The 25,917-nt window shown below is 45.2% G+C and overlaps 1 protein-coding gene across 1 annotated transcript; it reads right to left on the reverse strand.

Moving 5' to 3' along the window:
- Positions 1 to 570: 570 nt before the first annotated feature.
- Positions 571 to 1,683, reverse strand: Prlhr (prolactin releasing hormone receptor). The gene has a single exon (XM_038318174.1). It carries the CDS (start codon positions 1,681 to 1,683, stop codon positions 571 to 573), a length of 1,113 nt encoding a protein of 370 aa, XP_038174102.1.
- Between the last annotated feature and the right edge of the window lie 24,234 nt (positions 1,684 to 25,917).

Here is a 25,917-nt window from a genome sequence, read left to right on the forward strand (position 1 = left end):
AAATTTGAATGGTTTAAAAATTGAAAATCTCTTGGAGCATAAAGGTCTTATTCAGGAAATGTTGAAATCCTAGATACTGATTTGGGATACATAATTATCTGAAATAATAGACTCCAAGGCTCAGGTTGGCAAAACAATCCGTCATTATATCTCAGCTGGGGCCTTTCAAAAAGATAAGCTGAAAATCTTTACCAACCCCAGCATCACATTTAAATCTCACCCACAGTGTAAGCATGGAAGAAAAAAAAGAAAAACTTGCTTCTGAATTATTTTTCTGAACCCAGAGAAATAGCTGGGTTTTGGTTTCAGGAGCCAAAGGAAGAATTGATAAATCTATTTCCCTCTCCCCAGGCTCTTCTGCTCCAAAGCTCACTTAACATTTTACAGAAACACACACACACACACACACACACACACACACAAAAAAAAAAAAAAAACTAGACAGACAGCTAGACAAGACGACTGGGTGGGAATTTCGTACTGTGTTGGCTTAACTCTGGTGCTGGGAATTAGGTCTCATCTGGGGCTAAGGGATATGAAGCTCCCCAGCTCAGGCCTAGCAGGGTGGCATCAGATGATCACGCTGACAGTCATGCTCTGGCCATGGGGCACAATTTTTCGAGGCCAGGAGAGCAGCATTTTGCGCAGCTCCTCTCTGAAGCTGTCATGCAGCCAGGCGTAGATGAAGGGGTTGTAGCAGGCGGAGCTCATGGCGAGCCAGTGGCATAGGAGCTGCACCAGCCCGAAAGCGTAGGGGTCGATGGCACGAGGGTCCAGGTCCCGAAGCAGGTTGAAGATGTGCAGCGGCAGCCAGCAGACGGCAAACACCACTACCACCACCACCAGCAGACAGAAGGTGCGGCGGCGACGCGCTCGGTCCCAGTCAGCTTGGCTCTGGGTCACGCTGCCAGGCACCACACGGTTCCGCAGCTTCACCGACACCCGGACGTAGGACAGGAGGATGGCCAGCAGGGGGAGCAAATAGGTGCCCAACAGCAGCCCCCAGGCATAGAGCTGGCGCTGGCGCTCCTGTGAGCCCCAGAACTCCTCGCAGAGGCGTACGTCGTGGGGCTTGAGCTCCACATGGTAGGTGTGCACTGCGGCCGGCAGCGCCAGCACCGCGGATAGCGCCCAAATGCCCAGCACAGCGTAGGCGCTGAGCTTCAGTGAAATGCGCCGACGTAGCGGGTGCACCAGAACGACATAGCGGTCCAAAGCAATTGTGGTGAGTGTGAACACCGATACGTAGACGGTGACCGGCTGCAGGAAGAAAACCAAGTGGCACAGGCCTCCACCGAACACCCAGCCACGAGGCTCAAAGGCATAGGCCAGCGTGAGCGGCACACAGGCAGCGCACATGAGCACGTCGGACAAGGCCAGGTTGCCGATGAGGAAGTTGGTCACATTGTGCAGCCGGCGCACGCGCGCGATCACCAGCACAAGCAGGCAATTGCCCACCAGCCCCACGACCACCACAATGCTGTACAGCATCACGATCAGCCCCTTCAGCTGGTGCACCAGCTGCAGGCTCTGGAAGGGCGTGACTGCTGCAGCGCGGGGGACTGTCACCGACCCGTTGCCCTCCGAGGCCTCTGCGCTCTGGTTGCCTGGAGTAGAGCCTGCTGGCGGCAGCCCAGAAAACAAATCGGGGTCCCCGGGGGTTCCAGTGGGCAGTGAGGTCATGGCCACCTGTCCAAAGGTAATCACAGTGGTCACTTTCCATCTTCCATCCACCCCCATATACCCTCCCCATCACCCAACTCCACTCTTTGACATAACTAGCCTCAGAGCATCAAACGCAATAAATGCTGTCCTCCCAGCTCTATAAAATATACCTAGTACAGGTACTTCAAACAGCTCCTATTTGTGGCTAGCTCTGGCGGTCCAGAAAGGCAGACCTGAGAGCCGGTCCTACCTGTGAGCTGGCTTGGCTGGCAGGAAAAGATTCTCAAAGGCAGGCACAGACTGCCTGCTATCCCTCGGGAGTCCTCAGCCCAGATGGCCACTCGAGCTGCTCTCTTCTACTAATGGATCCAGGAGTACCTAGTGGGCCAGCAGCTTTTGAGGGGTCTGGGAGCTCCTCCCCTCCACCTCTTCCCCCACTCCACCTCTCCCTTTTATGGAAGATGGAGGTGGAGCATGTTGCCCAACTCTGTGCTTAGAGAAGGGGAGCAGCGTGTGTAGTAGGGATGGAGCCAGGAAGGGGGCGGGGCCAGGAACCTGGGCCCCAAACTCCAGGGGTGATTTCCACTGCGGAAGTGTGCAGTGCCCAGAGAAGCTGTTCCGGAGAGGCGTGTCCCAGGGGGAGTGAGAGGAGGTGCGGGAAGAGTCAAGTTGTGGGGACCAGCAGATGCAGTCTCAAGAGGCAAAGGGTCGGAAAGAATGTGAGGATAGAGAAGTCTAGTTACACTAGGGAGTGAAAGGAAGACCGGACAGGACATCTCCAGATTCTGCAGAGCTCCAACTGCAGCTGACAGAGTCGCTAGAGTGGGATAGGGAGTCTAGCAGGGCTTTGCTGTGCTGAGTCTGCCGCTGGGCAGAGATTTAAGGGCTGTGGCTCCGCAGAGGACCCTTTGAGCCTTTTGCACGCATTGTGGCCCCAGGTCCCTTTCAAACAAAGGAAAAAATTCAGCACCACGGGCAGCTCCCCCAGGGACGCGCAAAGGGTGTGTGGGTACTGAGCAAGGGGGCGCGCGACAGTCGAAATTACTGCAGCTCCGTGGGTCTGAGGCTTGTTCCCTGGGCTGCGGGCTCAGAGAAGTACGGGGTGGAGGTCGAAGAGTTGGTGACTTTGGCTTCAGTGTGGATCAGAACCACCAGGGACTATACCATCTTTGTCTCCCTAGCAGCTATCAGACCAGTTTGTGCTTCACAGATTCACTCCAAGATCTGAATCCTGCCACTTCTGGCTCACTCCTCTTTTTCAGCTACAGCAACTGCAGGGCACCTGCTGTACTAGCAGAGAATTGTTGAGTTCCTGACCTGCTGTCTCTCCTTTTCCTCCTTAAATAAAAGCCCTCAGGCCTCTCTGTCTCAGTTTAGCTAGAATAACAAAAATGACATTTGAAAAGCTTAAGTATCATAAAATCTTTAGTAGCATTGTCACCGACACATAAATCAAGCTGCACAGTGGCAGGTCTGTCAGGAAAGCGGCTTTGTAACTGTTCAGAAGCTATTGTATGCCAGGGCTTCAAGAGGATGCTGAATTCCATGGTCTGATTACCTCTCTGGTAAGTCCTGCTTTGGCCTCTGGGGCTTCGGATATGCCAGCTCCACTGGAAGCAGCAGCAGGTTATCTCACCCTTAAATTTCCAGTGAGTCACTCACACAAGAAGAAAAGCCAGCTATGATACAAAAGCCACCTGTTTCTGTGCCTATTTCCACCCGGCGACCACACCCCCTGAGCCATAATCCATGGAGCAGAAACCAATATGAACTCCATGCTAAGTAGTTCACGTGTCTATGGGGAACTTTCCAAAGAAGATAATATACCTCTTGCCAAAACAGTGTGGTAAAGGGCTGGAATTTCAATTCAGGTCTGCTTCATTCCAGGAAAAACCTGTTCAATGTGTGTGTGTGTGTGTGTGTGTGTGTGTGTGTGTGTGTGTGTGTGTCTGGTATCATCCTTCAAAAGCTGTTGTTATTTTGTTGTTTTGATAGCAGTACTCTCATAGGGATCTAGGGATCACTGATTAGCTTAGGCCAACTGATCAATGATACTCAACGGATCTGGCTGTCTCCATCTCCCCAGTGCTGAGATTACAAGTTTGTGCCACCATGCCAGGCACTTTAAAGGAGTCCTAGGGACTGAACTTAGGTCCTCATGCTTATGAAACTGAGCCACCGCCTCAGCCCCCACTGCTGTACTTTACTGGCCATGAGTGAATAACAGGTGAACCTGCCCAGACTGAAAATACAGCAGATTCAAATAGGTCTATAGATAAAAGTTCTAGAAAATTGTTTCACCAAGGAAAGCTCCAAAAAATCCCATTGTAAATCCAACCTTATCATCACCGAGTTCAACAGATATGTGTGCCTCAACCAACACCCCTTCTATTTCATGTATGGGGACAGACTCTTAGCCATAAGAACTTCAGGGAATATTTGCTAATAATAGCTGTTATGGTCTAAATTAGTATTTCCCCAAAGGCCTGTGTATTAAAGGCTGAGACTCCAGTCTATGGTGCAATGGGGAGGTAACTAAACCTTTAAGAGGTGAGGTTTAGTGGGAGGAAGTTGGGTCACTTGGGATGTGCTTGTCAAAGAGAATTATGGAAAATTAGTCTCTTCCTCCCCCAGCCTCTCTGCTTCCTAGAAACAATGAGATGGGTAACTCGTTCCAGTATACACTACCTGTTATAGTGACCTGCTTTGCCATTTGCCCCAAAACAACACAACCAGGCAATCATGGACTGAAACCATAAGCCAAAATAAACCTTTACCCTCTATAACTTGGTGATCTCAGGCACTCCATCACAGCAATGAAAGGCTGTCTAACGCAATGGCAGTGTACGACATGATGCAGAAAAATAGAGGACAAAGATAGTGGCAACAAAGACTGGAATAAGGGGCCAGAAAACTTGATTAAAGGTATTCAAAAGGTGTGTGTGTGTGTGCGTGTGTGTGCATGTGTGTGCACGTGCATGTGGGGTTGTGTGGGTGTGCACGTGTGTTCACAGTGTGTATGTGTGTGTGCATGTGTGTGTAATGTGTGGAGTACAGAGGCTAGAATAGTATGTCACCCTCTATCATTCTTTATGTTAACTTCTTGAGACAAGGTCCTGGAGCTCTTCACTCCAGATAGATGGGCTGACCAGTACCCAAGATTCATTTATCTCTGCTTTCCCCCACTCCCAAAGCTGGGGTTATAAACATGTGCCACCATGCCTTGTTTTTCACATGGGTGCTGGAGATACAAACTCAGATCCTCATGCTGTGCAGCTAAATTTGTGCTTATGTGCTGAAGTTATCCCAAATACACAGGAAACATTACAGAAAGAAAGCAATTATCTAAATCTTGTCTAAGTCCAGGCAGTCACAGGGCAGATAGCTCTCTTGGATATGAATTCCAGACCTGTCCTTTGTGTGTTCCAAGATACAGATAGTCCCTTGGCTCATAGGCTGGACCCTTTACCAGCCCTAGAAGGCTCTGCAACAGAGCAGAACTAGCCACCTTGGTCAGTAGGAACTGATATAACTCATAAAAACTCTGTATGTCTCATTTAGATGGCTCTGAACGAGGCTGACCAGAATTGCTCTTTTCTGTCTAGATCTTTCTTCTTGTCCTATCAGAAGTCAAAAGCTAGACTCAAAGGTCCTGCTGTCCTCTCACCCAGAGGCATCCCTGAAGTGACATTTAAGGCTGCCTCATTTCAATCTGAAGTCTTTATTAAGTCCCAGACCTTTTGGCTGAATGCTTAGGCAAACTCTGACGACATTCTTGGCTGTGTCCTGAACTCTGAAGGAGTGAGTGGTATCATCTTTTCTGGAAAAGAAATTTAATCTCAGAAAGTCTCGAGTTCAGGGGACAGAGTGGTAAAAACAGTCATTTCTTGTTCTCATGAATCACCACTTGGGTTGTATTCTGGATAGACTCTAGGTAATCTCAAGGGACAGGGGTGACCATGCCCAGCATAGCCCTAGAGTAGGAAATACCCAAAATAAGTACACCTTCAATATATAATATGGCTCTTTGCATGAGATTGACTTTGCTCTGACAAGAATTTCTGGTTTTCAGTTTTGGTCCATGTAATCATTATTTACCAGGTGCACAAAGAACAAGACCAGATGTTGTAAGAATAATCAGGAATAAAACAATTTTAAAGATATTATCATCTAAAATTCTGCAGTTCAGTGAATGAGAGAGAAGTCTACAGAAATTGCCGGGATATATGAACTGTGATAAATGCCACCACCATGTGCAGTGCAATAGAAAGGTTAATTATCACTGGGAAGTCATTAGCTTTTATAAGTTAGAGCTGTGTTCACTGTTATAGATAATATTTATTTAAATGTCCATAGACATGTCATTCTTCCCATGTTTATGGTAGTGAGTACCACACACATGGGCCCACAATGAATTCCCATAAATTGCTTACATGCTCACATAACATGAAATGAATGAGAAGAGGTGTTTTTCATGCCTTCAGAAATGTCCTTCTAAATGTTCACTGAAATGTTCTTCAGCCAGTGTTTTGCATCGGGAAGCTGTGTTTCCTACATTAGCCACTTGCTCAATGTTTGTCTTCCTGGGGATGTACTTCCAACCATCTCCCACTGCCTTGTCAACCCTGAGTAGAGCAACATGCTAAATTGTTAGATGGCTCTGCCTGTAGCTCAAATAATAAAAACCCAGAGTCAGATATTGGGGTTCAAGCTGAAGATCAGAAAAGCAAAGCCGCCAAGCCACCAGAGAGTTCTTACCTATACCAAGGCTCAGACAAAGGGGCCATCCTGTCCTCAGCATAGCTGTAGAGTGCAATGTTCTCCACCAAACCTCAGACTGCAATGAACTCTTGTCTCCTCCTGCCTTGTATACCTCTCTCCACACAGACATATCACTCCTGTCTCCACCTCCCTAGTGCTGGGATTAAAGGCGTGAGACTCCCAAGTACTGGGATTAAAGGCATGTGACTCCCAAGTGCTGGGAGCGCTTTTGTATGAGTTCTATATCTTTTTTTAAAAATAGATTCAACCTCTCATAGCCCAGGGTGGCCTTCAGTCCTGGGATTAAAGGTGTGCGCCACTACTCCCTGGGGCCTCCTTTGGTTTAGCTCTGCACTCTGATCTTCAGGTAAGCTTTATTTATTAAAAACACAGATAAAATATTCATGTATGTGCTCCATCCTCTTTTCTGATCATTTTATTCAGTTTTGAAATGCACGTCTGCTATAATCTACCAAGGATCCCACAAGTACTGCTGATGATGGGGGTGGGAAGTGTTGGACTGTTTATTGATATGATTATCCCGTTTTGGAATGCAGCCTGAGTGAGCAGAGTTGCTGGGGGGCCCTAAAGTGTTTTCCAACTGTCTGTGGCCTATCTGTATTCTCCAGACACAGGTAGCCTTCTATGATGCTGGACTTCGCGCCACCCCTGAAGATCCAGTTCCCAGCCAGGGCACGCAACCCATGGAATTATAAGGCCTATGCTTAGAGTGGTTCTCCCCACCTTAGTTAACTCCATCTAGAAACTCTCTCAAAGCGTGCCCAGAACTTTGTCTAAGAAGATCTAGACCTAGAGGTGATCCTAGGTCCTATCAATTTGATAATCAACACTAACCATCACAGCCCTATGTCTCCTTGCTGATTGTCTTGGCCTCCTGAAGAAGGCACCTAGACCTGTCCATGTTGATGAGCACTGTCATAGCAAAATGCTCCTAGCCACCAATTGTACACCAGCATGACACCTGCTCTATAGGTTCATGAAGTGGTTTGAATAAGAATGTCCCTTATAGGCTCACATACTCAATGTGTGGTTCCCAGTGGGTGGTGCTGTTTGGGACTGTAGGTATAGCCTCACTGGGTAGGTACATCACTGGGGGGTGGGCTTTGAGATTAAAAGCTTCATGCCACTCCAGTTTGCTCTGCTTCATGCTGGCGGTTCAAGATGTGAGTTCTCAGTTTCTTGCTCCTACCTCCATGGCTGCCGTGCCCCCCACTGTTATGGACTCTATCCAGGATCACAAGCCAAATTAAACTCTTTCTCCCGTAAGTTGCTTTCAGTCATGGCATTTTTATCACAGTAACAGAAAAATAATACAGTCCACTTGCACATGTAGACATTTATACATCCTGCAAAAGTAGAATATCTGAGAGACTGTTATTTCAGGGGGGACATACAGAAAGACTGGGGAGGGAGAGGGAGAAAGAACCAACAAACCAATAAGTTTATGAAGGCACAGGCACCACCAGGAGGTCCCAGCCCAATCAGTCACTACAGTGATGAATTGAATACTATGGAGGGGAAAGGCCATGTGAGTCTCTTATGAGGCACCTTACATCCTCCACAAGGGAATAATCATAGGCCCAGTCTCATGAGAAACTCTTGTGCTTCAAGATAACAATGGTCATGTCCAACCCAGAGGAAACAATTACATTCACAGAGATCACTTAGGGCTGAAAATGGTGAAGGGGACTTCAGTCTTTGAAAAAGCATATTTATATATCTAATCATTGAGCAGTGTGTGTGTGTGTGTGTGTGTGTGTGTGTGTCACCGTGGTGCATGTGTAGAGGTCAGAGAAGAACTCACAAAAGTCATTCTCTCCTTTCTTTATGTGATTCCAGGGATAGAACTGAGATAATTAGGTTTGGAGGCAAATGTCTTATCCACTGAGCCATCTTGCTCGCCCCTTATCTTTGTTTAATTAAACAAAAGAATGTGATTGTTTTCTGGTATGTCATTGAAATCATTTGAAAGGAAGAAGATGGGCTAGACAGAAAGCATGGAATGTTGCCCTTTTTATATCTACTGTGTAGTGTGTTGTTATGGGGGAAGGGTCCAACGTCACTTCTGAACTCCCCAAGTGGGAAGGCTGACTGGGGTTGACAGTCGTTGGTGGTTTGTGTTCTCTAGTCCTGGCCAGCATACAGACCACAGGGATCCTCTGCCTCCTGCCAGGCTGCATTAGTGTATTCTCAGACCTGAGCAAGTCAGAATAACCCAGTCTGTTTGTTATCAATTCAATTTCCCAGGTTGCACCTTTGGAAGCTCTGATGAAATGAGTCTACCCTGTGTTCTAGCCATTTGCATGGGTAACAGGATTCGGAACTGACCCTGCAGAAGAAAGTCCATGGACTAGTCTAAACCAGGGAAACAAAGCAAAACAACAATAAAAACGAATCTGGTTATTTTCTCTTTCTTCAGATGTTGCTTCATAATCTCCTTAATTATGAAAGCCAGGTGTTTCCCTAGTAACAAAGACTCCCTTAACAAGACAAAGCACTGGGAAGATGCAGTCCCCAGGACAGTCATCCTGCCACACTGCTGTCCCCAAATGATGGACGAGTGCACATGAATGTGTGTGTGTGCGCGCGCGCACTCATGTCTGACGAAGTTACAAAAACCAAAAGGGGAAAAAAAGGAAGAAAATAAAAGAAACAAATAGTCATTTTATCTAATGAATAAAGTTGGCTGTGTCTAGATAATGAAGTGGGGTGGGCTTAGTGAAATGTTTGTGCTCATAACTGTTTTTTGGGGGGAGATATATTAATGGAACACTAAATGAGGGTCTCCTCCGGGTCAAGGTATCCATCTGAATGTGTCTACAAATCACTCTTCACAACCAAATGTCATAATGCAGATACCAGACGGGCTTTACCACCCATAAAAGCCATTTCTGGTTGCTAACACAGGACGGTTGGAATTGAAATGGGAAAGCAAATTGGCTAGCCCCATGCTGTTGGAGAAGAACGCAGTCTAAATGGCCTTCAAGTGTTTTGTTTTGAACTCCATGTTTATTTACATAATTGGGGGTCCACGTGTATTATCTACTCCTAATAAACCAAGATAGAAACATGCTGTTCCCACTGCTGATAGCTGTGTACCCATAAAGACCCAATTGAAAGCTAAAATCAAAAATGTGTGAACAGCTGCTGAGTGGTGGGCCTTCTCTCTTTGCTACCAAGCCTGCCCCACTATGATGGGCAGAAATAAACCCTTCCTTCCTTGCCTTGTCAGGTATTTTGACAGAGCAGTGATAAAAATAACTAACAAAGGTTCCAAAATGCCCTCACCAACATCCTATGACCTTCATTTTGTTCAGTGAATCACAGGAGCACATTCTACATGCCTTCAGTTTCTCTAATAGTTGGGGACAAAGTGGGGATCCTGCTACTGAATAAGGAAGCATTATTTTGGGATGCTAAAAAGCCCATATTCTTCCCTGCATCTTATCTTTTCTTTTGGTGAGTACCTTCATTTGCCCAGAGCTTCCACAGACACCAAAATTTTCCATTTTTGTACCTAGCACACAGTCAATCAGTTCTGTTTCTGGCTAACTGTTTTTGTTAACTGAAGTATGTCAACCCAGAACATGGTTTTTGTGCTTAAAAGCTCATCCTGAGAAAGGCCCAGGGCTACACTGGAATCTAAAACACCCAGTGTAATCACCAGCAGGCTGATAAAGACTTTCTATTGGTTTAAATCCATGTCTGAGCAGTCTTCTCACCAGAATTCACCAAGTAGGCTAGGCTGGATAATCATTGATTCCCAGAACTGAAGTTACAAATATGCTCCTACCAAACCTGGATTTTTTTTCCAGTTTATATATTTTTTATTAAAAATTGCCATCTCCTCCCCTCCTCCTCCCCCTTCCCTCCCCTCCCCTCCACCCATACCCCCACTCCCTCCCTCTCCAGGCCAAAGAGCCATCAGGGTTCTCTACACTATGTTGAGTCCAAGGTCCTCCCAACTCCCTCCAGGTCCAGGAAGGTGAGCAACCAAACTGACAAGGCTCACACAGAGCCCGTACATGTCGTAGAGACCAAGCCCATCGCCATTGTCCTTGGTTCCTCGGTCAGCCTCCACCATCAGCCACTTTCAGAGAGTCCGATTGAGGAGAGGGTGTCAGAAATGTCCAGATCCTATTGCCATACTCATGAATATCTTGCATATCACCATAGAACCTTCACCTGGCATTGGATGGAGAAAATGACAGAGCCCCACATAGGAGCACCGGACTGAGCTCCCAAGGTCCCGATGAGGAGCAAAAGGAGGGAGATCGTGAGCAAGGAAGTCAGGACCGTGAGGAGTGCGTTTACCCATTGAGACGGTGGGACAGATCTAACGGGAGACCACCAAGTCCAGTTGGAATGGAACTGATGGAACAGGGGACCAAACCGGGCTCTCTGAATGTGGCTGACGGTGGAGGAGGACTGAGAAACCAAGGACAACGGCAATGAATGTTAACTCTACAGCATGGACGGGCTCACTGTGAGCCTTAACCTTCACCTGGCGATGGATGGAGATAGAGACAGAGCCTCACATTGGAGCACCGGACTGAGCTGCCAAAGTTCTGATGAGGAGCAGAAGGAGAGAGATCATGAGAAAGAAAGTCAGAACCATGAGGGACGCGTTCACCCACTGAGACGGCAGGACAGAACTAATGGGAGACCACCAAGTCCACTTGGAATGGGACTGATGGACCAAACCTGGATTTTTGACGTAAAATTCTGGGGCTCTAGCTCAGGTCTTTGTGCTTTCAAAGCAAGCACTTTACCAGGCCAACTGGCTCCCCACCCATCTGGGCATCCTGTTCCGCCGCACTTAATGTTTTCCCTCCACTGTCCTGCTCTTCCTGGATATTTAAGAAACAGTCTAGTCCCTGGGACTTACCCAGAGAGAAACCATTCAGTCTGCATGTACCCTTATCAAGGTTTCTACGCTCTTGCTTCAGACACAGGGGGTTGGGGGGAGTAGTCAGCCTGCATGATCTCTGGCAGCCTTCATAGATTAGCGAACACTGTTTTGTTCGATTCTATGACTCAACAGACTTAATCAAAACCATTGCTCACTTGTGCTTCACAGGTGCTTTCTACCACTGCTTCCCTTGGGGTTTCTGCATGCAAGGCTAGGATAATTGTTTTCCTGATTGCTTTCCTTCCCTGACTACTTTCCTTTCATATCCTACAATTCATAAACATAATCAATGAATTCAGTAGTTTCCTTTTTATATCAAATCAACGAGGATAAACACCACTACGGGGTTCCCTGAGATAGTTCTTATGCAAGAATCTTCATTAACAAAAAGAAAGCACACAGGGTGCAAGGCAAAGCCAGTTTCCTAGGAAACCGCCACAAAGCTAGTGTGTAACATCTGACAATCCTGAACACACCAGACTCAAGAGCTTGTTTCTGTTTTTCCCATTCATTCATATATTTGTATAGGGTTTTATTTTGGAACAGGGTCTCAGGTAGCCTAGGTTGTCCTCAAACTCAATACGCATTGAACGATGGCCTTGAACTTCTGATCCTCCTGCCTCTATCTCCCAAGTGCTGGGACCACAGGTGTGCGGCAGCAGTATATGTGACACTGGAGATCGAACACAGGACTTCATGCATGCCAAGGAAGCACTCTACTGACTGAGCTACTTGCTCAGCCCATCTTCCTTCTATTTATTCTTACATTTATTTATTTATTTGTGTGCGTGTGTGCATGTGTGTGTGCATATGTGCGACATAGTGCACGTGTAGAAGTCAGAAGGCAACTTGAGGAAATCAGCGCTCTCCTTTCAAGTGGTTCCCAGTGATAAACTCAGCTTGCCATTGGCTTAGTGACAAGTGCCCGTACCCACTGAATAATCTCTCTGAATAACCCCTCAGTGTTAACTTAACTGGCCTACTGAAAATGGGCTTGCACGTTTCACGATGGCCCATGAGACAGCTACAGAAACACCTTGGAGCAAACAGAAAGACTAAAAGAAAGTGCTCAGACTCTAGCCAGTCCAGGCCTCCTAGATTAGGATCTGCAGACTAACAAGAACTCGAAGAAGTGGCAGCAGCATTCCTCTTGAAGACAATCTATGCTAGAGACTTCTTTACCTTGTTCTCAGCTGGATGCTCAGAACTGCATCCTTCATCCTATATCAGAGCAAACATACAAGTATCCCTTAAGCAACACTCTTCCCCTTGGGAGCTTTTATATGCAGCTGCCACCCAGAGTCACATACCACCAATCCTAGCCAAGCCCATGGTGTACCTCCATTGTCACCTACCATGAGTCATTGGGATGTGTCTTTGGGGGCTGTTTGTAAGACAGAGTTCCAGAATCACTAGGGCACTTTCATGCTGAGGACCAGAGAGAAGGTATCTGGTTCTAAATGTTCCTGCAGTCACAGATTTGCTCAGAATTCATGCAACAGGGTGGTGACTTTACCTTTCATAATGGCACTGGCTATGATTTCAGATGGGAGAAATTTGGTTATGAGAAATTTATCTTGAAACATTAGAAAATACTGTAACAATCATGAATAGCTCCCTTATCAAGACTGTCTCTAGATGGCAGATCTGTGACCTTTGGGAAGCTGACAGAAGATTTGAACACGGTGGAAGCCATGACATTTTGGGTTCACAAGTAGCAAGATTGGCAAAAAGGTCATCACTGCCTGCAGTAAACATCTAACAGACCTGATTAGTTGCATCCTAACCTCCAGACTAGCCTTCCTGTGGCTCAGAACTGGCCCACTCCACCTGTTCACAACTTTCTGGAATCTGTGTGCTCTTGCTACAACTCTTAAGGTTCATGTTGTCCTTATGCCCCTCCAAATCTATCTGGGCTGCAGAGCTGAGCTTACAGCTAGGAAGCATAACAACAAAAGAACAAAGAAAGAAAACCTGCCAACAAAGCTTTGGCTAACACCCAGGTCCTAAAGAGCCCTGACTGTGTTTAAAGTCTGCACCATTCTAGGTTTTCCAGTGGGAATATCCCATCTCCATCACAGACTACAGTAAGTCACCCACACCTCTCCTCATTACCACTCTCTATATGAATGTGGGGGTTAGTCATGGCTATCAATTTAGCTGGATCTGGAGTCAACTAAGAGATAAGTCACTGGACATACCCATGAGGGATTTTCTTGATCGGGTTATTTAAAGTGGGAAGAGTTTAAAGGTGTGGGCAACACCTGGTGGTAATTAGGTAAAAGGAGGTCTGAGGGAGAAAAGCATTTTTTGGTTTGCTTGTCTTTGTGTTGCCTTCTCACCATGCTGTCCAGTCACCGAGCATGCCGCTGCATTCCTTCCTTGACATCAGAAGTCTTCAATATAGACAGACTAAAGACCACTGGTTGTCTAAGAATCCTCCAATCCTTCAGCACCAAGTTGAGACAATGGAAGCACCTGGTTTCATGGACTGACAGCGACTGTGTTCTCAGCCTCTCCATCATGCAGACTATACCCTGTAAGTCAATCTAATAAATCCTTCTATACTATATATGTATCCCATGGCTATTGCAATGAGTATGTGTGCATTCAGGGCAAGTGTGTGTGTGTGTGTGTGTGTGTGTGTGTGTGTGTGTGTGTGTTCACTTTAAGTAGTTTATGATGACGTGAACTGGGATCTGACTCTCTCCTTGGCTGATTCAGTATCTTAAGGTAAATATATAAGAAATGGTGACCAGAAGACTCTCTGATCTGCCTGTGTGTTGTAAAGAGCACTCCAGAGATGCAACTTACATGAGTGGTCCTAGGATGGAGTGAGCTTCTGCAGGATGTAGCTCCCTTGAGTTATCCAGGCTGCGAAAGAAAGAAAAAGAAAGAAAGAAAGAAAGAAAGAAAGAAAGAAAGAAAGAAAGAAAGAAAGAAAGGAGGGAGGGAGGGAGGGAGGGAGGAAGGGAGGGAGGGAGGGAGGGAGGAGCAGCAAGGGTGAGGCAAAAGACCCTGGGCTAAACATCCTGGAATCTGTGTGGTTCTCTGGGGGAGTTTTAAGGGCCCTTCTCAGGCCACACCCAGTGTCATCATAATTCTGAACAAGGGCCTTCTTTTGTAAATGTATTTTTCCCTTTTTGATTCCTTCTTTGACACCTGCTCTTTTAATTTCATGTATGCCTTTGAACAGCTGGATGTGTGTGTGTGTGTGTGTGTGTGTGTGTGTGTGTGTGTGTATCCTTGAAGGATAGTAGTGTGGGATTGAAGAAAGGTTTAATATTTACACAAATGTGACTGTAGTAGGAATCTTGTCCTGTGAAATTATTTTTTCATTAAACACTGTGTCTTTAAGTCCCTTTCATTCTGCAAAATGTATTTGGAGTCCATTGCTTCTGACAGATGTGTCTTGTTCCGGTGGAGATAGGATAGCCGGTGACGAAGGTGAGATCTGGGTAAGTGTGGAGAGAAGCAATGTCTCTCTCAGTACGGGAGTGGCTGCAGGCCCCCACTACGCAGTGACAATAGAAACAGCCACAGGCAGGTGTCCTGAGATGGCACATCTTCACCATCCAGGGCCTGAGGTTTATATCTCTGGATATAAGAGAAAGAGAAGTAAGGAGGACAGGAGGGTAGAGGAGAAAAAGGAGAAAGGGAAGGAGGGAGGGGAGGGAGGGACAGAGAAAGCAAGAGATTGGCAGCCACACCACTGTCCCTTGGTACAAAAGAAGCTCAGGGATGTAGCCAGCCACTAAGCTCCAGTTTCATTTCTTACACCCTGGGGACATCTAGAATCCTGTGAAACACTCAAAGCATTGCCCTGCCTCTTGGTGCTGAGTATTCTACCCCTCCCCATGGCCACTCCATTTGAGCATCTAGGCTCCTCTTGCCCTTTTGCCCTGTGACTATCTCACCCTTGCTCGTGTACACCCACACTGTTTCCTAGGTCTGCTTCACATTTGTCTTGCTTTTCTAACTGAGTTTTTATATGATAGGAAAATTATTTATTATTTATAATCCATCTGCATTTTAAGAAGACTCACCCCCCCCCAAAAGAATGTTTTACTAAATGTGAAGAGGAAAAGAAAGAAGGAAAAAAAAAAGAGGGGAAGTTGACCTAAATGGGGGACAATATGGTGGCATGGGAGGAGAAGAGAAGAGGGGCAGCATCTAGGGAAAGCACAAATCTCTGGAGGGAGGTCTGCAAGGAGCAACCTCTTCTTCCCTCCCTCACTCCCTCCCAGGTGTGGGCAGAGCTTTCACAGTGTGCTGGCCATTTGACAGTGAGGGAAAGAAGGACCAGATATAAAGAATTACCTTACATGGTATACCTGGGTAAGAGTGGACACTGTCTTCAGTGATACAGTCATTCCAGGTTGGACTCCATGCATCATAAAACACCCAGATCCTTCTAGCTGGAACTGGTTGAAAAGATGTGCCATTCCTGCTAATGCCAATGCCACCAAAACATAGACGCCATGTGACCACATATCTGGTGCATTGGCCACACTGAAATCTACCCACAGCACCCAGGTGTTTCCCAAGAGACCAAGAGAGACAACCATGGGTATTAGAGATTAAAGATTCTTCTTTACAAAGGACAGCTGAGGATGAACTGAATGACAGCCAAATTCACTCAGCTATTCAGTAGCAAAGGGAAGAACTATGGGACCTTTCCATCTTTTTTGGGAGGATGTTCTTTGGACACTAATGACTACCTAAAAAGTTAACAAGCTTCATATGGCCTCCCACTTGACTCTTCTACCCATTCAAACTAGAAACATGGAAGGGAAGAGCTACTGGCCCCAACTCAATGCCATGTCTCAGTCAGCCTCACCCCAAAACATATCCTTGTGGAATGTTATTTTAAGATGGATTTCATTCATTTATGCTATGGAATATTTGTTTAATGATGCAAAGATATGTTGAATTCTTTTATGTTGCTTTTGTTTGACTCTGTAAAGTTTTGTTACTTTGCCTGCCTATAATACCTGATTGATCTAATAAAGAGCTGAATGGTCAAGAGATAGGCAAGAGAGGGATAGGCAGGGCTGCCAGGCATAGAGAAATAATAAGAGGGCAAATCTGGAGGACATCAGGGGCCAGTCACCCAGACACAGAGCCAGCCATGGAGGAAGAAGAAAAGAAAGACATATAGAATAAATAAAGGTAAAAATCTCAGAGGAAAAATGTAGTTAAAGAGAAACAGTATAATTTAAGTTATAAAAGCTGGCTAGAAACAAGCCAAATGAAGGCCAGGCATTCATAAGTAAGAATAAGTCTCCATGTGTTTATTTGGGACCTGGGTGGCAGGTCCCCAAAGAGTAAATAAATTTAAAAAAATACTCAACTACACATCCTCAGTCATTTTCATCTTTTAAAGTACTGTTCAATGTGGATGGAAGAAATTTCACAAAGTCTCACGTCTAGGTGAAGTACAGGCAATCAATGACTGCTGAGAAAGGAAGGTTCAGTTTTCTTTAGGGACAACTCCCTGATAAGTTATCCAACCATACATGCTCAGCCCGACATCTAGATATGAACAACACTGAATAAATTCAGTAGGTTTTTGTGCTTTGTTTTATGGGCCATGTGTATGTGTCAATAATAATTAGGAAGAGGTCATGAATTGAGAGGGAGTGGGGGAGCATGGGAGGAGCTACAGGGAGAAAGGAAGGGGTAGAAACGATGTAAATAGAGTACACATGGATGAAATATTCAAAAAATACTTTAAATTAATGTTTATCTTATAAAATCAAGAGAAATATGGAGAATTCTTTCCACTTCAAGCCCACGAGGGCCTCTCCTGCTTCCCAGAAATTCCCAAGTCTACAGCTTTCTTGTCCCATGCCCCAACTCCAGTCTGCACTTGAGCTTCATCCCCCCCCCCTCTTGGGTTTTATTTGTTTGAGCTAATTGCCCTCAAGAGACCAGCCGGAGCTGGTAGTTTACCCTCCCATTCCCCCACAGTACTCTGTAAATGCCAGTGAAGTCACAGCTAAAGAAGGAATTGCAGCTATGAGCAGCAGTGTCCTCAGAGGAGACAGCAGAATGTTAGCAAAAAATGAAGTGTGCATGCAGGAGGATGGAGACAGTATCATGTCTGCTGCAGAAATCCCACTCACCCCCACCCCCGCTTTGATTCCTTGAAGACAGAGCATCTGTTTACAGGGGAAAGAACTGTTTCTCACATCTGTTCTCCTCCCTTTTCTACTCAAAACAAGCTTCCTGCAGAAGCAGTGGCCACTGACTGTAAAGTTCTGACTCAAGTGCTAGTCTCTCTGATATGTTATGATGTGCTGTACGATACGAGCTGAAACAGTAACTGTGCCTGTCCCTCTCTGCCATATCAGAAGACTCTCAAACGTTCTAGCAGCATTAATGCATCAGATACGTTGAAGGATGCCATCCGTGTGACTATATTTCCTGTCTGTGATCCTGTGGCCTGTCCTAGTTAATGACTGTCTGTGCCAAGGTCAGTCACGGTCATGTGACCAGCAGCACTCCCTTATTCAGTGTATCACAGGTCACAAATATCCAATCCCTTGGAGAGCTCGAGAATCAAAGCTAGAGGAACAGGCTAAAGAGATGGCTCCGTGGTTAAAAGCACTTACTACTCTTGAAAAAAAAAACTCAGTTCCCAGGTGGTTCAGTTAAAATCCAGACATCATCCACATGGTGGCTCACAATCTCCTGTACCTGCTGTTTCAGGGCATCCAACATCTTCTTTTGACCTCCATGGACTTCTGCACATGTGTGTGCACATATATATACTAAGCAGGTACATGTGCACATACACCCATGTATGTGTATACACACACCCATGTAAAACATACACACACATACACACACACACACACACACACTTTCAATGAAAAACTTAGAGCGGGAACTGGAAGCAGAAATGGCAGGAAAAAGTCTTCACGGTCATTTCAACCGAAAGTGAAAGTTAGCATCTAACCTTTGGATGTTGGAACAAGATGTCATCCACAAATTCCATACTCAAGAACCTGACAGCCCAGCCCAACAGATGACTCATCAGGCTAAAAGAACTTGCTGCAGACAGTCTGGGTTCACTCTCCAGGGCCCCCATAAAAATGAGAGAACTGACTCCACAAAGTTGTCCCCTGACCTCTACATGTGCTTTGGGGCATTTGTCCCCCTCCCCCATGACAAAGTTTTTAAATTAAAACTGTTCTTAAAGGAACCACACAATCAAGTTACTCACAAAATTGTTTGAACATCTCAATGTTTTAATTAAGTTTACAGTTCTGTGTTGGGCCATATTACTAGGTATCCTGGAGTACATGTAGCCTATTACTCACAGGTTGGGCACCCTAAAAGAAGCACATGAATCAGAGAAGGGTGATGGAGAGGATGCAAGCTCAAGAATGAGCTGGCAGTTGTGAAAAATGGGTGTGAGGGGGTTCTTGGGGAAGAGGAAGGACCTGGAGATACTAGATGAGAAGCTTTCATGTAGACAGCAGCAGGGCCCTACAAAACCACTCTGTTTGGGTATCTGCTGGGAGCACCATGCCAGTGGCTGCCTACCTGGGAGACTGTGTTATGCTGGAGACCTTTATGTACTTATTTCTCCATCTACAACACAGACTTCCTATCAGACCTCATTTTTTTCCTTATCATTCCAATGAGTTTAAGGAAAACACAAGGTGAAAGGGGTTTTGTGTAGTCCCAGTCCTATGTGTAGATGGTACAAAGTGAGTTTGGGTAGCCAGCATGAACCTTTTGTCTTTATGTTTGTCCCCAATAGTTATCTTCTGGTTCCCCACCTTGTAGCTGCCCTGGGCAGTGTGAGATTGCCATGCCCATTTTACAGATGCAACAAGAGGTTGGTTTCTGGAAGATACTATACAAATGATGCCACACCATGACATCAAGAACATCAGCATTGAGTTTCTGCACAAGCAGAGCTACATAAATAGTGATGTGTGATAGGGTGAGTTGTTTTCATGTTTTATGGTTGGGGATTAATTATGTGTATGATGTAGAGTTTCCTGGGTCTTAAATACAGATCCCTCCACTTACCAGATATCTGGTGTTAGTCCTTAACCTCTGGTCAGCCTCCATTTTGTGGTGGTTTAAGTAAGAATGGACCGCATAGGCTCATAAAGTTGAATGCTTAGTCACCAGAGAGTGGTACTATTTGAAAGAATTAGAAGGATTAGGAGGGGTGGCCTTTTGGAGGAAGTATGTCACTGGGAGTGGGCTTTGAGATTTTAAAAGTCTATGCTAGGCTCAGCATTTAACTACTGTTCCAGGGTCATACATGCTGCCATGCTCCCCACCATGATGAAAATAAACTAAATCTTGGAAACTGTCAACACATCCCCCAACTAAATGCCTTTTTTTTTTTTTATAAGAGTTGCTTTGGTCCTGGTGTCTCTTCACAGAAATAGAATAGTAACTAGAACAATTTCCCTATCTCAGTAGTAACTTTTATACCTCCCCACTAAGACTGAACAGTCAAAGGGCTTAGAATAACAGCTGGAACTGAGTAGGTAAATATGAAGTTATTATCCATATTTTAATGGTAAAATGACAGATGTGCAAAAGGGGGAAAGGCTGAAAGATTTCTAGTATTCTGCCCATTTTCCCAACCCTTCCGCTGAAACCAAGCCTGAAGCCCTGAGAACACTGAAGCCTCTTGCATCTCCTCGTTGCCCAGCAGCTGCTGCCTAGTGGATCTGCCACAACCATCTAACTCAACCCATGCACAATTCCTTCTTCCATCAATGGGCCTTTTGTAAAAAATATGAATAGGTGATTTTTCATTTCCTGAAGCCTTGTCACTTTTTAGCATACAATCAAGAATTAAAAGTCTCAAGGGGTTAAAAGCTGTGTCATGAATCCAGAGATTAAATCAGGATTTAAATGCTAGTTTTGACAGATGCCTTGAACAACAGAAGCCAGCTGTGCTAAACAGGTTGGGGGATTAGCAAATGAGTACTCAAACTCTCTTCTTCAATGAGGATTCTTCTAGTTCAAGTGAAACACTGGTTGGAAATGCAATATGCTTTCCCCTGCTGTGGCAAAATAAAAATCTAATTAAGTCACAGAATGTGCCACTGAGAAATCTGCTGCAGCCATAACATGATTAACAAGCTAGGCACTCGAAGAAGTGCTATGATCACAATCAGACTCAAGCTATCACAATGGAGGTTGTGGGGAGGGTCAGCACTGGGGTTTGTATAAACCTAGTGCCAATCCCATGCTATAAGTATTAGAATATCACCAAAGTATAGCACTGAAGTCATTGCTTTCTGATTCAGAGGGAGTGTGTGTCCCTCTAAGCTATCATGTGTGTGCATGCGTGCAGATGCATGGGTAGGTAGGTGGTTTCTGAGATAAGGTTTCCTACAGCCCAGGCTATGGCCTCCTGATCTCTCTGACTCTCTACCTCTCGAGTTTTGGGGTTTCGGTATGCACCACCATAGCCAGATCAAAGGTAGATTTGGAAATCAATTGGTGATGTTGGGAGGAGTGTGGTGCCTTCAAGAGGCAGCGCCGAAAGGGAGGTTGATAGGTCACTGTGAGGTCAGCAAGTTCCCAGGCTTGAACTGGCTACAAATGTGCACTAACCCTTCCCCTCTCCGGCTTCCATCCAACCACACAATATCCCTGACTCCCTTGGACTCCCAGCACAGTGACATCTGCCACAGGCCTTTGCCAGAATAGTACCATCTGTTTGGACTTTCAGTCTCCAGGACCTGAGCCAAACAAGCCAGTTTTCTTTATAAATTATCCAGACTTGAGGGTTTTATTATGGAAACAGAGAGCAGACAGCACACTCTACATTCAAAGATAAGGACTTAAAACACTAGAAAGGAATCTCGTTTTTACTTTTCAAGGATCCCAAATCCTAGGCAGAGAATCATCTCCCCCGTCCCCAGTGTGAAATTATGTCAATAAGATCTGAGGGTTTTGCTTTGTTTTGAGTTTTTGTTTGTTTGTTTTGGGTTTTGGAGACAGGATTTCTCTGTATAGCCCTGGCTGTCCTGAAACTCACTCTGTAGACCAGGCTGGCCTTGAACTCAGAGATCCACCTGCCTCTGCTTCCTGAGTGCTGGGATTAGAAGTGTGTGCCACCACAGCCTGGCTTGGTATGAGGATTTTATCTGACTCAAAGTCCAGCACACATTCACTAAAAGGCATAGTTATTAAGAAAGCTAACATGTGCTTAGCAACATGTATGATAATCTCTATGATAATAGTTAACAGGGTGAGTGTGAATGCAAGGCCACTGTCCCATTTCACTCACTCATTTACATACATACATCTAAGACCCAGCCTGGAAGAAAGATATGATCAGTCACCTGTAAATGACAGGAATACATGCAAATTGATGAAAATTCTAGAAACCACATACTGGAGGTGCTTAAGCAGATGGGAATAAAGAAACAATAGGCTTTCAGCTCATAAGACTTGGGGCAGAGGAGGGAAAGATTCAGAGACCCAGAGAAAAATTAATAAGATCATCTTGAATATAAAGATTCCCTCAAATATATTCTTTATTAACATATTATTCATAAGACAAATCTAGCCCAAAGAATTGCTTGTACCAAGGCACAGTTTTATGAATTTATTATATATAAATACAATTATATGAATATATTTTTCTGGAATATGTTTTGAATAAATTAATTATATCTAGGGAATTTATCATCTGAAGGCTACACTCTCATGGAATGTTCTTTTGAAGTTGTGCATAATTCCCACTCCGTTTCTCTCCCCCAAGTCTTCTTCTCTGACCTCTGACCTCCTTTGTTCTTCACTATACAGCTGCAGGCTCTGGTAACAAGGTGCCAGGGCAAAGATGACTTGAACATCCCTGAAGCTAATTCTACTAAGAGAGAGGGAAACTCAGCTTACAAAAGTACTCTGTTATGCCAGGCATAATGGTGCATGCCTTTAATCTCAGCATGTGGGAGGCAGAGGCAGAGGCAAGTGAATCTCTGTGAGTTTGTGACTACATTGGTCCTCATAGTGGGTTTCAGAACAACCAGAGCTACATAGGAGACCCTGTCTTGAGAAAAAAAAAAGTACCCTGTTTTATATCGTTTCAGTTTTGTAGAAAACAGAGTAAACAATTGAATATCTTAAAAATTCAATTCTCTGTCTATTGAGTTATATGAAAAAGATAGAAAGGTGTGATATTTAGATGGTCATGAGACCAGTGTGAACCCACCGTGAGAGTTAGACAATAAGAAAACTCACACTCTGGCTGTATCAAAAATGGCATTGACCTTAACCATGGTTGGTTGGGTTGTGAGTAGTCAACAGACCCAAGCAAAGCTAGGGTTCTTCCCCCCAGTACTCTTCAAGGTGAAATTGGGAAGGAGCGTGATCCTTCTTTGAGTAGAGTTGAGAAGAAAGATGGAGCTGTGGGCAATGAGCAAACTTATTTCCTATTTGGTGAAGGAAGCTACCACCTGCAGGGAATGAATAGACTGAGCTGGCTCTCAGACTAAAGCAGAGGTTTGGCAGTGTCCAGGCACCTAAGCACCTGAGTGTTGCTTTTCCTGAATCTGCTGCCTTCCCCCCTCCCCTTCAATCTACCCAAAGAAGGAAGTGGCTGGCTGAGGCCTAAGATGAGTCAGGTGATGTCTGGAGCGAGTTTAGGAAAATGAGATGAAGAAAAATGCAAGGACCTGAAAGGTGGCTGCGCCAGCAGGACAGGAGGCTGAGCAGACAGTCAAGCACACAGGGCCAGCTGGACCTGGAAAGGACCCACAACCAGGTAGGGAGTTTGCAGATGACTGAAGTGTGTAATGCAGAGACTCCATGAAGCAAGGAGGCCCTAAAGGAGAAGTAACAGACCATCACTGTTAACTTCCCAAACCACCCACTAGGCTTTCCCGCCTCTGTATGAGCCAAACTTCCCCAGGTGGAGACGCCATTAACGGGAAGGGAAATCAGAGCTGTCTGGGTAGTTCCAACTGCTATTCAAAACTCCTGAAGTATATACACCATCCTCTGCCCAGCCAAGGCTCCTGCAGTGTTAGGTGACCATGTGATTACTAACAGGGCCTTAGCCCTGGGCCTCTACCAGAGTCAGTAGAGTCCCAAGCCAGTGGCTCCCAGAAGGGCTGGTTCTCCTCTGGAAGTGGGGGGTCCTAAATCTATGAATGTCAGTCCAGAAACAGTCTATGTGTTCCATAGCACAGTGCAGCCCAGATGCCTACGTGAAAAGAATCCCCACAAATGTGAGGTCTTCCCATAGCCTGGCCCTAATTAGTCTCCTTCCCTGGCCTTGGCTTACTCCCATATTAGTCCAGTATGGGAAATGGAAGCTTGCCATCATAACGTTGGGGAGTAGCCTTGTACAGGCCCACTAACTCTATATGTGTCCTGACTTCCATCCTGTCCTGGGCCACCAGCAGAATGCAGGCCATTGCCAAGACATCTGTCCCTACATGTAAGCCATTCTGTCTAGCTCATCTTGGTTGTGAACAAGGCACATTCTGCTTTATGTGTGTGTGTATCAAGGAGGCAGATGAGGTTTTTTTCTCTTACCTATTTTGTTGTATTTCTGCCTCATATTGCTCTGTACTAAAAATAAATGGCAATTACATAATGATGTCCAGGCTAATGTAATTACCCATGTTATGCTATATAACCAACCCAGGCCTTGTCCATAGTGCACAGATCAGATCTCCAGCCTCATTGTTCGACCCAGAAGCATCTTTCCTCTCTACAGAGAGAGGGCTCTGGATGGCTCTTTTGTTCTGTCTTCTGTCATTTGTCACAGTGGATTTTGAGTGCAGCATTGTCTGTTGTAAAAGTCAGGCTGCTCTCTTCATGAGAAGGTGAGTTCTTAGGGTCCTCTGGGATGTCAGTGCTGAGGTGCTTAGCAGCTCCCGTTCTTCATAGCAGGGATGGAACCTGAATTGGGAACACTGTGAAAGTGGCATCTACGGAGAGACCTTTTCACAGGGCAGTTTCTCAGACAATACCAGTATATCCTATTGTGGGGTCACTTCAGTTATTTTCCTGGCAAGGGCTGCAGATGAGGGGTATACACACTTCAAAAAGGGACAAATCATGTTCCTCAAAAATCCACTCAAAAAAAAAGGAATCCAGTGTTGACATTAACATTTTAGCTCCATGGTGGTCTCAATGTGGATATCCTCCAGTTTCATTACAAGTAATTATATTGTCTCTTGCATCACAGAAGTTTTCATAGCTACACACAAAAAAATACAATAAGACAAAACTCAGGATCTCAAACACAAGAAGTTTGGCATAGTCAACTAATAGTTTGGCATGGACTAACATGCCAGACTCACCCCCATGATGCACCTCTGTTCAGATAGGTTTTAGCCAAGATAATTGATCTATTCCAGTTCAGGAGTTTTCCACTAGTCCTTCCCCTAGTCTCTTGGTCCACAAAAGCTGGAGGCTTTTGTTGGGAAAGCCTCAGCAGACACCACCCACACCTCTCCTGGTGTCCAGACCAGTCCTAGGAGCCAGAACCTTTCTCTCTGAGCTCCTTTACTTGCACAACCATCATGAGTGAACGAAGGCTTGGGTGTTGCTTTCAGTCTGGTTCACAGTCCAAAATGACCCTGTGAGCCAGACTAAGCCCTTTATCCATCCATCCATCCATCCATCCATCCATCCATCCATCCATCCATCCATCCATCGCTGTTTACCCACAATCCAGGACCTTCTTAGGATTTTGTGGAATGAAACCAACAAAGATCTAGGCAGAAAGGGGCAGTTGACCGTGCCACTTCTAAGAGGGAAAGAAACCACCATGATTTGAATTCAGAAACTGTCAATCCTTATTATTTTTTTCTCTGACCAATAGATTGTTTAAATTTGTCTTGTTGGTTTCAGTGGGCTGGAGAGATGGCTCAGTTGTTAAGAGTGCTTGCTGCTTCTGCAGAGGATCTGGGTTTAGCTGCTGGCACCTAAAGCAGGAAGATCACAACTGCCTGTAACTCCAGTTGCAGAGAATCTGATGCCCTCTGGCCTCTGAGGCCACTTGCATGCACATGGTGCACATAAACTTATGTAGGCACACATAACTTTTAACCTTTGGAAAAAAAGTTATTGGGTTTGGTATGAGGCTCAGCCGGACAGCACTTGCTCATTACGCATGAAGCCCTAGGTTCAACCCCTAGCGTGACAAAAGTAAAAACAATATGTGTTGCTTAATTTCTAAGTATTTGCGCTTTCAAGGTATTTTGTTTTTGCTTTCATTCATTTTTGTTATCATACAAAATAATGTTTACTAAGACATGTATATCATCGCTCTGTACTGTGTTTACCCTGTTACTCTCTCTTTATGTCTTCTCTCCTGTTGGTCCCTTCTTCCCCTAAGTAGTCCCTATTATGTTTTCTTGTCATGTGTATGTTCTAATATATGTGTGTGAAATCATTTATACATTTGAAATATAGATCCTCTCTATTGTGAGAATAATATAATATACTTTATAGGGAAATGTACTTAAGAGAATTCATAACCTTGAAATTTTGTTTTGTGACCCAGCACAAAAACCTGTCGTGGGTTGAGTGTTCCTTTTATATGG

Source organism: Arvicola amphibius, chromosome 1, assembly GCF_903992535.2.
Source record: "Arvicola amphibius chromosome 1, mArvAmp1.2, whole genome shotgun sequence".
In the NCBI taxonomy this organism is placed as follows: domain Eukaryota; kingdom Metazoa; phylum Chordata; class Mammalia; order Rodentia; family Cricetidae; genus Arvicola; species Arvicola amphibius.

Excerpts from the sequence above, each read along its gene's own strand:
- Prlhr (XM_038318174.1), bottom strand. The coding sequence starts at position 1,683 with ATGACCTCACTGCCCACTGGAACCCCCGGGGACCCCGATTTGTTTTCT.